The sequence below is a fragment of the Meles meles genome, chromosome X, assembly GCF_922984935.1.
Source record: "Meles meles chromosome X, mMelMel3.1 paternal haplotype, whole genome shotgun sequence".
NCBI classification, from domain to species: domain Eukaryota; kingdom Metazoa; phylum Chordata; class Mammalia; order Carnivora; family Mustelidae; genus Meles; species Meles meles.
This window is the reverse complement of record NC_060087.1, coordinates 117,395,088-117,410,372: the sequence shown is the minus strand read 5'-3', so window position 1 is coordinate 117,410,372 and position 15,285 is coordinate 117,395,088. Positions and strand designations below refer to the sequence as shown.

Below are 15,285 nucleotides of genomic sequence, written 5' to 3'. Positions count from 1 at the left end.
ATATCAAGTCTCTCAAAACGGACAGATATTTTCAAATATGCGCCAGGAAGTTTGGATTTTAAATACAAAGAGAGCTTGGAAAAATCTGCATTTGTTAAACCTAATAGTTTTGCACGCAACACTGCCATCTGCTGGAAATAACAGACCATAACACATATTACTCTTCCCTAAGAGAATAAGAAACCATTTAAAAATCCTACTGCACATATGAGAACAAAATGACAAAAGCAGATAGATAACTAAGTGGTGAAACCTATTTCCTTAATCCATGGAAAACTAATGAGTTATTCTGCTTCTTTCCATGCCAGAGTTTCAAAGAAAACATTCATGTTTTCTAAGACATAGCAAATTCCCCTAAAACAAGTCCTTAATGTCGTCTATACTGGAGACACAATAAGCCAAGTTGGAAACACACACACAGGACTTCTAGAGTCCTGACACAGTGTCCCATGATGGATCTCACTCAATAAATAATCAGGCAGGGGCTCCAAGAATCAAATGGGCAGACAACTAGGGCTTCTTCTAGTCCAGATGTTTTCAACATGGGGAGCAGCACCCCCTAGGAGGCCGAATGAAAATGTGTAGGGATATTTCCAGTGTTCTGCAGCAGAGAATGCTAGACTTCCTACAGGGCACTGGGAGACCAACACAGCAACAAACTGAGAAAAACTTCCAAAGCGCCACCCAATATGGTTTAAGGGAATGACTGCTTATGATTATGATCTGTGGAAAGCTGAGGTGGTTCAGTCGGTTAAGTGTCTGCCTTCGGCTCAGGTCATGATCTCAGGGTCCTGGGATCAAGTTCCCCATCAGGGTCTCTGCTCAGCGGGGAGCCTGCTTCTCCTTCTGCCTTCACCCCTACTCCCGATCGTGCTGTATCTCAAATAAATAAAATCTTTAAAAATTTTTATTATTTTTAAAGGATTATGATCTGTGCCTAGAATCAAGTTCCATTTTACAGATAAAGTATCTTTATGCATTTTTAATATACACTGACTTTTTTGGGGAGTGCAACTACCATGTAGTTGAGGGAAAACAGTATTATGTTCGGTTTGAAACTTTTTATTTGACAGAGAGAGAGCACGAGCAGGGGGAGCAACAGGCAGAAGGAGAGGGATAATCAGGCTCCCCGCTGAGCAGGGAGCAGGATGAGGGGCTTGATCCCAGGACCCCGGGATCATGACCTGAGCCGAAAGCAGCCGCGAAACCGACGGAGCCACCCAGGTGCCCGTTAAAACTTTTTTTTTTTTTTTTTTTACGGTATTTTTTTTTTCTAGGTAATCTCTCAGCCCATTGTGGGGCTCAAGCTCACAAGCCCAAGACTGAGAATAGCATGCTCTACCGACTGAGTCGGCCAGGCGTCCCTGGTTTGCAACTTCACCGAAATTCATCAGCATTTCAGAGACTCAGGTCATCATGTGGAAATATGAGCTACCAATGCACAGTATTCTCATCTTCATCTGCCTTCACAGCAGTCACATTTATAGTGATTATACAACTTGGACAGGCTGATAAATGTACTGAACTCCATGGTATTTCATTAGAAGTTATTTTCTTTTCGTTTATTTGCTATTACAGCTAGGCTGTTATACTGATGTTTATTGAAACTACGTGTATAGACAGGTTCAATCATCTAGTATCTAGAAATATGAATTCACAGTAGTAAAGGGAGACCACAAAAACATTTGATATTAAAACAGGACATCAGGGACACCTAAGCGGCTCAGTCGGTTGAGCATGTCCGACTCTTGGTGTCAGCTCGGGTCATGATCTCAGAGCTGGGGGACTGAGCCCCCACATGGATCTCCAAGCTCAGCACGGGGTCTGTTTGCCCCTCTCCCACCCCATCACGCACACAAGTACTGTCTCTCTCAAATAAATAAAATCTTTTAAATAAATAAAAGAGGACAGCAATGTGATAGGGTTGAGAACTACTGATACGTTGTCAAGCCTCGTATTTTATTATGGGGAAACTAGAGTCCAGAGAGGCAAATAAACTTGCTCAAAGTCCCAGGATGAGTTTGAGGCAAGAGAATGCCAAAATACCAAAATTTTCCACTTCTCAATTCAGTTAGTGGCCCATGCTGCCTACAAATCAAGAATATATTTTGGAGGGGGTGCCTGGGTGGTAGTGTCGGTTAGGAATATATTTTGGAGGGAAAAAAGCAAAGCTAATTAATTAATTAGTTAATTAAACCCAAAAAAGGGAAATAAAAAGAAAAAAAACAATGCTATAAATGTGGCCAGGGTCCCAGGTTAGCCCACAAATAAAGTTTATATAACTCACATAAATAGCTAAAAGTACTGGGATTAGAATGAAACCGAAAAAACATTTGATTGGTGGTATAAAAACGGTAAGTTTCTGAAATAAAAGTACTAGGAATAAAAACACCTTAGCCTAGCGCTCAAAGCCATTCAAAATCTGGCCCATGTCTATCTTTCTGACCCTTCTACCAATACTATATAAACACTTAAAAGTCTAGAGTGTTAGACTGAATCCTTTTGGCCTTTACAAACCAGCACCTAAATGCACTTAATGTCCTCTGATGAACGGATAAGCAACACTTTGTTTCAATTGGATGTTTGTTTGATGTTCTCCGCACACACCATGCACAATCTTACCCAAAAGCCTTACCCCACCTCCTCTCCAAATTCCTAAAATCCGGGTCTCTTAACTCAGTCCATTGGCCTTCCCACAATGCCTCGCACACCTCTGTCCCTTACATCCAAATCGCATGCAGCGTCCTTTAAACCCAGCTCAAGGCCCCTCTCTTATAGTGTCCTCTTGGACAATTCACCCACCATAATTCTTTGCCATTTTAAGGTCACACCGTGTAGTTTAGAGGCTGTGTTAACAGCGTGGACTCTCTAGTCAAACTAATCTTGGTTTATAATCCTTTACAGCCATGACCTTGGGCAAGTGACTTTCCCTCTATGAGTCTCAGTTTTATTTTCTATAAAATGGAGATTTAAAATAGTACCTGCTTTCAAAGGACTATTGTGAGAGATGAAGTTAAACTAAGTACTTCAAAAAATCCTCATGCCAGGCATACAATAGGCACTCGATAAATATTTGTCATCTAAATGGATGAATGAAAGGTCTTCACTCTGATGTTAATCTTTATGACCCATCCTTCAATAACTTCTGAACAAATTTGTTATATAAACTCCCAACCTTATACCCCTTTGGGAACATGAGTCATTTTCCAAAAACATAAAGTACACAAGATGTTTAACTAAATAACCAAAAAGACGGATTTTTTTTTTAACTAAAAATTGTATTGCCTCTGAGCCTTTCCGTAGCCAGTAGCTGCCTGAGCGGGGGCTCCGGCCCACAGTCTCAGCCGATGACCATGGGCTACGCTTCCAAACAACAGCTTGCAGGTGGCTGTACAGGAGGTACAAGGAGGTCTAAGGCAATAGAAGGAGGTCAGGAGGAGGGAGGTCACAAGCCAGGCGGCCGAGGAGCCCCAGCTGCTGCATGGCTTGACATAAGCATGAAGTTTGGCTTCCTGTCCATGTCCCCCGGCCCCACCTCTGAGTCAGGATTGTGTGTGCCCCTCCCCCGCTGACTCTGAGAAGGACTCTGTGTGCCAGAGGTACATGGAAGGCTTCCACGGTCTGTACGAGGGTGAGATGGTATGGTTTGCCCCACCAAGGGCCTGGAATCAACCCATGTCACAGGACCTGGTGGGATCTTCTGTACTGGGAGTGGGAAGCAGCAAAAACAGGAAAAACATGCAGAAGCACGGACCAAAGGGAAAACTATCAGGAAATGTGGAGGGTTAGATCTTTGCCAAGATGACAGCAACTAGTCACCTGTGGCTATCGAGCACCTGAAATGTGGCTGGTCCGAAGGGAGATGAGCTTTAAGTGTAACGTATATGCTGGATTTCAAAGACTTGGTACAAGATAAAAGAACACGAGGTATTGCTTTACCAAAACAAGTGCCAAACAAATAGGGCATTCTGGTTAATAACTGTGTCTCTCACAGAGATATAGGTTATAGACACTACATGTATGCTAGGGTTGAACACACAAGTCCACACAGGGTAGACGATAAGGGGCCAGGTTTCTCAGTGTCAGAGAAAGAAGTTACCAGTGAGCAAGGGGAAAGGGCTAGCCCGAACCCTACAGTACTAGATTAAGTCCGAGTTACCGGTAAGAACTCATGTTCGCTTATTTCCTTATCCACTCGCTTATTTTTTTATTTTCCCATTTGCAATTAGCAAGTCATCTGTGGTCATCACGCTTTGCTACTGTGAGAGTGACCAGTTCCCCGGTACTCATTCACCTCCAATGTTAACACCCACTGATAACATTGACCTGACCGATTATTTGACCGGAGGGTGAAAAATAGTGGTTTTCGAATTCAAATTCAATTTCCACTTCAAATAGTCATGACCACCAAAGCGTTTCAAAAAACGACGATGTCAGCCCAGCGAGTTGACAAAACCCTGCACCAGCCATAGTGCACTTTCATATTACAGTTACCAACGTGGGAAGCGTTGCTTATTTGTCCACTGAAAGTTCAAGCCGTGTTAGGAGTTCAATAAGATTTTGTGAGCTACTCCAAGATGCAACAACCACGTACACTTGGGACAACGGAAGGGACATTCACCATGCAACATAAATTGTGTTCCAGAAGAGGGCGCCTGGAGGGCTCAGTCATTGACCGTCTGCCTTCAGCTCAGGTCATGATCGCAGGCTCCTGGGATGGAGCCGCACATCTGGCTCCCTGCTTGGCAGAGAGCCTGCTTCTCCCTCTCCCACTCCCCCTGTCTGTTTTCCCTGTCTCGCTGTGTCTCTCTCTATCAAATAAATAAAATCTTTTTAAAAAATTATACTCCAGAAGAGTATTCCAGAACCAAGTGTAGATGTAAAATGCTGGGTTAGACTCAGTCAAAAGGTCACTTTACTAGGAGACTCTTCTTTTTTATAAAGATTTTATTTATTTAAGAGAAGGGGCACCTGGGTGGCTCAGTGGGTTAAGCCTCTGCCTTCTGCTCAGGTCATGATCTCAGGGTCCTAGGATAGAGTTCCGCATCAGGCCCTCTGCTCAGCAGGGAGCCTGCTTCCCCCTCTCTCTGCCTGCCTCTCTGCCTACTTGTGATCTCTCTCTGTCAAATAAATAATAAAATCTTTTTAAAAAGAGAGAGAGAGTGCAAGAGAGCAAGCTGGGTGAGGGCGGCGGTGCAGAGTGAGAGGAAGACACAGGCTCCCGCGGAGCAGAAAGCCCGATGTGGGACTCGATCCCAGGACCCTGGGATCATGACCTGAGCCGAAGGCAGACGCTTAGCTGACAGAGCCACCCAGGCACCCTAGGACACTTTTAAATATTTTACTGATGGGCTATGTGAAGCTAAGAAAAGAAGTAGTAGAGAGCAGGGTTTTCCAAACTTGTTTGACTAGTGTTCTAGGGAATGCACTTCGGAAAATGTTGAGGTGTATCACTGTCACTGGGTTTTTAAAAAAATCATTTTTGGGGGCACCTGGGTGGCTCAGTGGGTTAAAGCCTCTGCCTTCGGCTCGGGTCATGATCCCGGGGTCCTGGGATCGAGCCCTGCATCAGGCTCTCTGCTCAGAGGGAAGCCTGCTTCCCTTCCTCTCTCTCTGCCTGCCTCTCTGCCTACGTGTGATCTGTCTCTCAAATAAATAAATAAAAATCTTTTCAAAAAATCATTCTTCAACTAAGGACAATAAAATGAACGGCAGCAGAGCTATACACCACCACTCCTCTTGACACCCTCCCCGACCTACAACAGCAACGTTCTGGTGTTCAGACCAAGAATGTGGGGGCTCCAGGCGCTCTCTGCACGCATGAGCTGTTTTCCTGTGAGATACTTATGAATCACGGGCTCCTGTATCCTCAAGAAGGAAGAGGACACACTGCGCGTCTATTATGGCTAGGCCCCATGCTAAACGTTTTATGTGAGCTCACATATCTCGGATAGTAATCACCAGAGATGATGATATTATGCCCATTTTACAGATTAGGAAAAATAGGCACAAAGTACCCCGCTCACGTTCACACAGCTAGTAAATGTCAGAGCCAGAATTCAAACTCAGACATGTCTGGTTCTTTCCACTGTGCCACTTCGTGAACCAAGGGCCTTCTAAGCATCCTAAATGAGCTTGAACAGGAGAGGGAGAGAATTCCCTCTTCTGGAAGGGCTTCCAGGATGGAGGCCTGTTAAGAAACAAGGAGTTGAGAATGTTTGTAGCAGCAATGTCCACAACAGCCAAACTAGGGAAAGAACCTAGATGTCCATCAACAGATGAATGGATAAAGAAGATGTGGTATAGATATACAATAGGATACTATGCAGTCATCAAAAGAAATGAAATCTTGCCATTTGCAATGACATGGATGGAACCAGAGGGTATCATGCTTAGCGAAATAAGTCAATCGGAGAAAGACAACTATCATATGATCTCTCTGATATGAGGAAGTGGAGATGCAACGTGGGGGGTTAGGGGGTAGGAAAAGAATAAATGAAACAAGATGGGATTAGGAGGGAAACAAACCATAAAAGACTCTTAATCTCACAAAACAAACTGAGGGTTGCTGGGGGGAGGGGGGGTCGGGAGAGGGTGGTGGGGTTATGGACATTGGGGAGGTATGTGCTATGGTGAGTGCTGTGAAGTGTGTAAACCTGGTGATTCACAGACTTATAACCCTGGGGCCAATAATACATTATATGTTTATAAAAAAAATTTTTAAATTTAAAAAAAAACAAAAAATGAAAAAAAAAAAACAAGGGGTTAAAACCTAACCCCAAATAAGGCGATTCTCCCATACTCCCCCCATTTGATATAGCTACTTCTCCCACACTCCCCCCATTTGATATAGCTACATCTGAACTTGTACTTCAGCTTTGGATAGCCACGGGCGCATCCTGACGGCCAGACAGTCCACTAGCGCCATACCATGTAGGCTCCTGGTATGAATCTGGACTTCAATTTAGAAGCATTCTCCTTGGCTTTTACTGTAAACATAAAGCTTCCTACATTTATTTTTTTTTTTAAGTAGGCTCTGTGCCCAGTGTGGTGCTTGAACTCATGACCCTGAGATTAAGAGTGACCTGCTCTACCAAGTGAGCCAAACAGGCACCTTCGTTCTACATTTAAATTTTTAACAGCTGATGAATAGGAGATAAATATGTAGAAGGGCTTCAGTTCTTTGATCAATTTCTGACAGTAGCTGAGACTCTTAGTAATATTCTTGATCACTGGGGAAAGTTTATTTTAATCTCTTTTTTTTTAAATGTTTATTCGACAGAGAGAGATCACAAGTAGGCAGAGAGGCAGGCAGAGAGAGAGGAAAGCAGGCTGCTTGATGAGCAGAGAGCCCGATGCGGGGCTCGATCCCAGGACCCTGGGATCATGACCTGAGCTGAAGACAGAGGCTTTAACCCACTGAGCCACCCAGGTGCCCCGTTTATTTTAATCTCTTGAGTGTATTTCATCCCTTCCCCCAGATTACATTTCTGCATTTCATCCCAAGATCAGGCAGCTGACTGGAATATATTTATCGGACTAGTAAATTGCCTGGTTTTTTACCAATTGTACTTTGGGTGAACTGCAGGATGTAGAACCAAGTAATCTTGACCTCTAGTTGGATGATCTCAAGTACACACACACACACATTTCTAATGCAAAAGTTTCTCATTTTCTTTACAGTAACTCTGTGGACAGAAAACATAACTGACCTTTAATGTTGAAGGTCAGAATGGTAGAGTAGAAAAGCTATGACTCTGGAGGCCAGGCAGATCTGAGTTTGAACATCACTTCCACCTCCTGCCAGCTATGATCCTGAGAAAATTACTTCACCTCGCTGGGCATCAGTATCCTCATTTAAAAAATGGATATAACCACGTAGGTGATACAGAGGGACAAAAGCAAGCCATCCCCAACCTGGAATTGCTTTCAGAATGGGATTAGGAAAAATCATGTTCTGATGGCTGTCAGGCATCTTTGGAAATGATACAAATTGAGCACCATTTGTAAATATTTGAAGAAATTTGAGACTTAATCCCAAATAATATGATTAGGGTTTGGTCTCAAGAAAGCACATCAAGGGGCGCCTGGGTGGCTCAGTGGGTTAAGCTGCTGCCTTCGGCTCAGGTCATGATCTCAGGGTCCTGGGATCGAGTCCCGCATCGGGCTCTCTGCTTGGCAGGGAGCCTGCTTCCTCCTCTCTCTCTCTCTCTCTGCCTGCCTCTCTCCCTACTTGTGATCTCTATCTGTCAAATAAATAAATAAAATCTTAAAAAAAAAAAGAAAGCACATCAAAAGCTTTAAGAAATAAGCCTTTCATACAAAATCAAGTACAATCAAAGCAGAATCAAAAATATGAGATATAGGGGGGCGCCTGGGTGGCTCAGTGGGTTAAAGCCTCTGCCTTCGGCTCAGGTCATGATCCCAGGGTCCTGGGATCGAGCCCCACATCGGGCTCTCTGCTCCGTGGGGAGCCTGCTTCCTCCTCTCTCTCTGCCTGCCTCTCTGCCTAGTTGTGATTTCTCTCTGTCAAATAAATAAAATATTAAAAAATAATTTAAAAATAATTTAAAAAAATATGAGATATAGGGTAACTGGGTGGCTCTGAGGGTTAAAGCTCCTGCCTTCTGCTCAGGTCATGATCTCAGTGTCCTGGGATCAAGTCTCGCATCAGGCTCTCTGCTCAGCAGGGAGCCCGCTTCCTCCTCTGTCTCTCTGCCTGCCTGCCTGTCTGCCTACTTGTGATCTCTGTCTGTCAAATAAATAAATAAAATCTTTAAAAAAATATGAGATATACATATGATCTCCCTGATATGAGGAAGTTGAGAGGCAAATGGGGGTTTGGGGGGTAGGAAAGGAATAAATGAAACAAGATGGGCTCGGGAGGGAGATAAACCATAAGAGACTCTCAATCTCACAAAACAAAGTGATGGTTGTTGGGGGGGGTGGAGAGGGGAGTGGGGTTATGGACATTGGGGAGGGTATGTGCTATGGTAAGTGCTGTGAAGTGTGTAAACCTGGCTATTCACAGACCTGTACCCCTGGGGCTAAGAATACATTATATGTTTATAAAAAATAGAATAAAAAACATATATAAGATATAGTCTTTTAAACAAAACTAAAAACAGAAATACATAGACCTGTATAGTCATAAAAGGTTTTCCCTATAAGGCGAACCATGGGAGACTATGGACTCTGAAAAACAACCTGAGGGTTTTGAAGGGGCGGGGGTGGGAGGTTGGGGAAGCAGGTGGTGGGTAATAGGGAGGGCACGTATTGCATGGAGCACTGGGTGTTGTGTAAAAACAATGAATACTGTTACGCTGAAAAAAATAAATAAATTTTAAAAATCTGAAAAAAAAAAAAAAGGTTTTCCCTATAAAAGGAGAGCCCCAAAGTTAATCTTTTGGTGAAGCACCTCTAATACTGCCCAGGGCTGAGTCCCTAACTCATGAATATGAACATTTGGTCCATAGGCAAGCAGAGCACTAGAGTGCCATGAATATCATCTTTCAATACCCATTTCCCTTTGCTCTGGGGTCCTATGCTCCCCATGAAACTTTCTATTCATTCTATTCTGTTTCTATTCATTTTTTCACATATCATTATAACAGGCAGATGTGCTAACCGGCTCACATGAATGGTGCGGTCTGCCAGGCATTTTTACTTCTCCATGTAAATTAATAAGTTGGTATTCTTTTTTTTAAAGATTTTATTTATTTGGCAGACAGAGATCACAAGTAGGCAGAGAGGCAGGCAGAGAGAGAGGAGGAAGCAGGCTCCCTGCCAAGCAGAGAGCCCGATGCTGGGCTCGATCCCAGGACCCTGGGATCATGACCTGAGCTGAAGAAAGAGGCTTTAACCCACTGAGCCACCCAGGCGCCCCAATAAGTTGGTATTCTGATTTATACATTGGACCCTTAGGAGTTTGGTTGGTATGAATCAATCTTCCTTTGACATACTCACAGAATTAAAATTCTCAAGATTTTTAAAAATTGACAAAAACCAAATACTGCTGCATATGTGAGGAAACAGCAGATCCTCAGGCCCAGCAACTTGTCTGGACAAAAATTTGGCAATGTGTTATCAAATTATGTACGTCCTTTTACCTAAATAAGCCTACTGCTAGGAATTTAACTTTAGGAGGTAATCATACAAGAAAACAAGTAAGAATGTTCATTATTGTTTATAGTAATTAAAAATTAGACATTTGAGTCATTTTTATCAATAGTACACTAAGGAAATCAACAATGTCCTACACATTATGTGTATGTAGTAGGGGGTGTCTTGGCAGCCCAGTCGGTTAAGCGTTCAACTCTTGATTTCGGCTCAGGTCATGATTTCAGGGTCGTGGGACCAAGCCCCACAAGGGGCTCTGTGCTCAGCATGGAATCTGCTTGACCCTCTTTCTCCTTCTCTTTCTGCCCCTCCCCACCCTCCCCTCTCTAAAATAAAAATAAATCTAAAAAACTTTTAAACATGGAGTGCCTGGGTGGCTCAGTTGCTTAAGCGTCTACCTTCGGCTCAGGCTGTGATCTCAGTATCCTGGGATCGAGCCCTGAGTCAGGCTCCCTGATTAGCAGGGGGTTTGTTCCTCCCTCTGCCTCTGCCCCTTCTCATGCTTTCTCACTCACTCTCTCTCAAATAAATAAATAAAATCTTTTTTAAAATTTTAAAAATCGGGACGCCTGGGTGGCTCGGGCCGTTGAGCTGCTGCCTTCAGCTCAGGTCATGATCCTAGGGTTCTGGGATCGAGCCCACATCAGGGTTTCTGCTCAGTGGGGAGCCTGCTTCTCTCTCTGCCTCTGCCTGCTTGTGCCCTCTCTCTGACAAATAAGTAAATAAAATCTTAAAAACATTTTAAATAAATGTGCCAGGCAGTAAATAAAAAGAAGGCTGTGACTCTATATTTATTGACATGGAAAGATGTCCATGATAAACACATGGAGTGAAAATAGCATGTGGAGTATCTCATTTGTACAAAGTCGCATATTTTTTGGTACCACATGCAGTGTTTCCCTTGAATATGTTACAGAACATTATAATCCCATGAGTTCCGCCATTGTCTATGAAATGCCACGTATCATAATCATCTTCTGAAAAATCACAGTGCTTTCTAACATAATGACTACTCTCGATGCCATTGTTTTAATATCGTTTAACTCAGTATTATCTGAAGTAATCTCATCATAGAATCCCTTTTTCACATAACGCTTTTGAAAATACAAAGCAAAAATAAATAAAATATGAAGCAACGAGTTTCCAGAAAAATCTTTGGGAAACATGGGCATCACAGTGCTGATAAATTATTCACTAGAATGTTAATAGTCAGTCTGTATGTCTATCCAGTCTTCCCAAATACAGACCCCTTCATAAAAACAGCCACTTACAAAAGACAAATGACAGAAGTAGAAACAATAATGAGTGCCATGTGTTGGGGACCTACTCTGTGTCATGCTAAGGTCTTTATAAATTCTGAAAATGAGAATGAAATAACATGAGAAAAAAAATTGAGCCTGAGATCAAATGACTTACCTAAGCTCACACCGCTAGCAACTGGCCAAGCCTCAACTTGAACCCCAGGTCAGTCTGAGCCCAATAGGGATGCACTTTTCGGGGTGTCTGGGTGGCTTAGTCGGTTAAGCATCTGACTCTTGATTTTGGCTCCGGTCATGATCTCAGGGTTGTGGGACTGAGCCCTGCATTAGGCTCTGGGCTTTGCATGGGAGTCTCCTTGACATTCTCTCTCCCTCTGCCCCTGGCCCCTCTTTCTCTCCCTCAAATATATAAAAAAAAATTTTTTTAAGGATTCCCTTTTCACTACATGATACTCTGTCCTTTAAGGTTCCACTGGAACAGCCCGACAGTCTGCCAACCCCAGGTGAGACTCCTCTGATTTTCCAAGTACTTCTTTCAAACCTCCACATAAAATAAGAGAAAGTAAGTTATCTGACACAGTACCTGAAAGGGAGATTTAATACAGAATTCCTTTCACGACTGTCCTCCAGCTAGTTTTAATATAAAGAACTTACCTGCTTTCCTGGGCTCTTGGCTGTGTTATAAAAAACTTTGATGATGGAAATTAAGGCTTTACTATTAATGAAGTATATGGTATTTATATATTTGATTTGGAACGAAAGAGGATGGCATGGAACACTTACTTCAAATCTCACAGAGTAAGTGTAGGTTACATTCATCTTGTCTGCATATTCTCCAGGAATTTCCATAGGGGGTCCACTGCAAGTCAGGTGGTTTTCATCTGAATGCTTATAGCTAAGAAAAGGGGGAGGGGAAGAAGGGATTTAAACTTTCGAGTCATGGTCATTCAGGCATGTAAGAATAGCAGACCGAGGGGCGCCTGGGTGGCTCAGTGGGTTAAGCCTCTGCCTTCGGCTCAGGTCATGATCTCAGGGTCCTGGGATCGAGCCCCGCATCGGACTCTCTGCTCAGCAGGGAGCCTGTTTTCTCCTCTCTCTCTGCCTGCCTCTCTGCCTACTTGTGATCTCTGTCTGTCAAATAAATAAATAAAACCTTTAAAAAAAAAAAAAGAATAGCAGACCGAAAAAATATGCCTTTCATTGTATTTCATATTTAACACTCTTTATGGCTTAAAATACTTCTGTCTCTAAATGTCCCTAACGCTCAAACAAGAGTCAAAATATCCTGCCCAAAATGCAATACAGGTACCCCCACTTTTCCGAAGCTCACTTTATTCCACTTCACTTTAACGAAAGACCCACATTGGCACCTGTTTTCATGAAACAACGGAAAGAAATGCGAAGAAGATTTTCACTTTTACAAAAAATCGAAAAGAGGATTCCGCATCACTTTTGCAGGAAGCCATCCTAAACGCAGCTCGCAGTCCCGCAGCGAGAATGGCGCCGCCTAGCGCCTTCCCTGGGAACTACACGGCATGTTAACCTGAAGCCGTCCATGCTCTGAACTGTGTCTGTGAGCATCTGTGCTTGACCTTGCTTTACTTTGTGCATCCATTAGCAAGCTGTGTCTTAAGGCATCAGAAAAGCCTACGAGAGGTGATCTGGGGGACCTGGGAATGCTCACAAGTTTTTCCATAGAAATTAATGGCAAATCCGGAGCGCCTGGGTGGCTCAGTGGATTAAGCCGCTGCCTTTGGCTCAGGTCATGATCTCAGGGTCCTGGGATCGAGCCCCGCATCGGGCTCTCTGCTCTGCAGGGAGCCTGCATCCTCCTCTCTCTCTGCCTGCCTCTACTTGTGACCTCTCTCTCTCTGTCAAATAAATAAATAAAATCTTTAAAAAAAAAATTAATGGCAAATCCTTCTTCACTTTGGCATTTCAGCTTCCAAATACGTTCAGAGGAACGCTCTACTTCAGACAGCAGAGGAAAACATATCCCTAAGAACATTCTCATGGTTCTTCTCATGAGCTTGGCTGGCTCAGTCGGTAGAGCGTACAACTCTTGATCTCAGAGCTGTAAGCTCAAGCCCTATGTTGGATGTAGAGATTACTTAAAAATAAAATCTCAAAAAAAAAAAAGGAATCCTCTCTTTGGCTGTACACAGATTTTTTTTAAGTCCTTCTATTCTCAAATGGCTTTATTTCTCATCTCTCACCTCATCCCTCCTGATATGTTAAACAACCTAGCTTGTAATCTTAGCTGTAGGCTTAGAAAACCAAACAGAAATCATATTTATAAGCAGCCAGGGATCTGAGGGCCTACTGTGTGTAAAATGCTACAATTAGTGATGAAAGGTAGGGAGGACATAATCTATGCAAACAGGACTGATGCACTGAATAGGACTGATGAAGTTAACCAGCACCTAGTCAGGAACAAAGAGACTGTAATATTACTTGAAAAATAAAAGCAGAATAAAGGGGAGAGAGAAAAATTGAAAGGAGAAACAGTGGTGCTTCCCTTTTGAATTATTTGCTCAACATACAACTTATCCCTTGGCTTCCATGTAAAGGAAAATATGCAACCCTTATGGGATGTTATTTCTAAATGTATATGCACAATAAAACCATTCACTCACAATTGCAGGAGTTACTGATGTGGCTGTCCTCCTATTCATTTTTGTAACCCTAATGTCTGGCATATGATATGCCCTTACTAAGTGTTCGTAGGCTGAATTCTATTTAAAGCCGAAATGTATTTTTAAAAAACTATGAATTAGGGCGCCTGGGTGGCTCAGTCGGTTAAGTGTCTGACTCTTTATCTTGGCTCAGATCTTGATCTGAGAGTCGTGAGTTCAAGCCCTGCATTGGGCTCCACACTTGGCCCAGAGTCTACTTTCAAAAAATTTAAAAATTAAAAGTAAAATAAAACAGGGATGCCTGGGTGGCTCAGTTGGTTAAGCAGCTGCCTTCGGCTCGGTCATGATCCCAGCGTCCTGGGATCGAGTCCCACATCTGGCTCCCTGCTCAGCAGGGAGCCTGCTTCTCTCTCTGCCACTCTGTCTGCCTGTGCTCACTCTCTCTCTCTCTCTGACAAATAAATAAATAAAATTTTTTTTAATTTATTTATTTGACAGAGAGAGATCACAAGTAGGCAGAGAGGCAGGCAGAGAGAGAGAAGGAAGCAGGCTCCCTGCGGAGCAGAGAGCCCGATGTGGGGCTCGATCCCAGGACCCTGAGATCATGACCCGAGCCGAAGGCAGCGGCTTAATCCACTGAGCCACCCAGGCGTCCCAATAAATAAAATTTTTTAAATAAAAGTAAAATAAAACAGCTATGAATTAAAGAAATGATCACTTAACATCTACAGAGAAACATTCCATCACCAAATGACAACACATATCAAGGTTTACTGTTTCAGTGTGAGCCTTGAACCCAGCATAGGAAATACCTGAATTTCACGTGAGAGAGATCATGCAACAAAAAATGTATTAAGATCTCCAACCAATGTAAAAGGCCTATTTTAAACCACTGGCCTTGCATACGGGTTGCATAAGGCCTTCTAGGCCTTTTGGAAACTTGGGCCTTTAAGTGAGATGGGAAGCCCCTGGAAGATTCTGAGCGGAGGATTGACATGAGCTGAATGCTCTGTACAGAATGCTGCCCGCTGTATGGGGAACAGACTGCTGGGCGACAAGGATGGCACCAGGAAGACCGGCGAGAGTGTCGCCACCAGTCAGGTGAGATGTAACGATGTCTTGGACCAGATGACAGAGGTGGAGGGGATGAGAAAGGATGTCCTGGGTATATTTTAAAAATACAGTCCCATGGTCTGCCAAAGGAGTGGAATAGATGCAGGGTAGGAGTGGGAAATGGTAAAGAGAAGTCAAGGGGGCTGTTGATAGTGTGG

The 15,285-nt window shown here is 43.3% G+C and overlaps 1 protein-coding gene across 2 annotated transcripts in view; it reads right to left on the bottom strand.

Annotated features, from left to right (window-relative positions):
- Positions 1-15,285, bottom strand: part of LOC123935101 (transmembrane 9 superfamily member 2-like) — an 82,674-nt gene that overhangs the window by 42,854 nt on the left and 24,535 nt on the right. For both annotated transcript variants that reach the window (XM_045995555.1, XM_045995556.1), the window contains exon 7: positions 12,162-12,273. In XM_045995555.1, the coding sequence (XP_045851511.1) occupies positions 12,162-12,273 (112 nt within the window). The remainder of the gene's footprint in view (positions 1-12,161; positions 12,274-15,285) is intronic.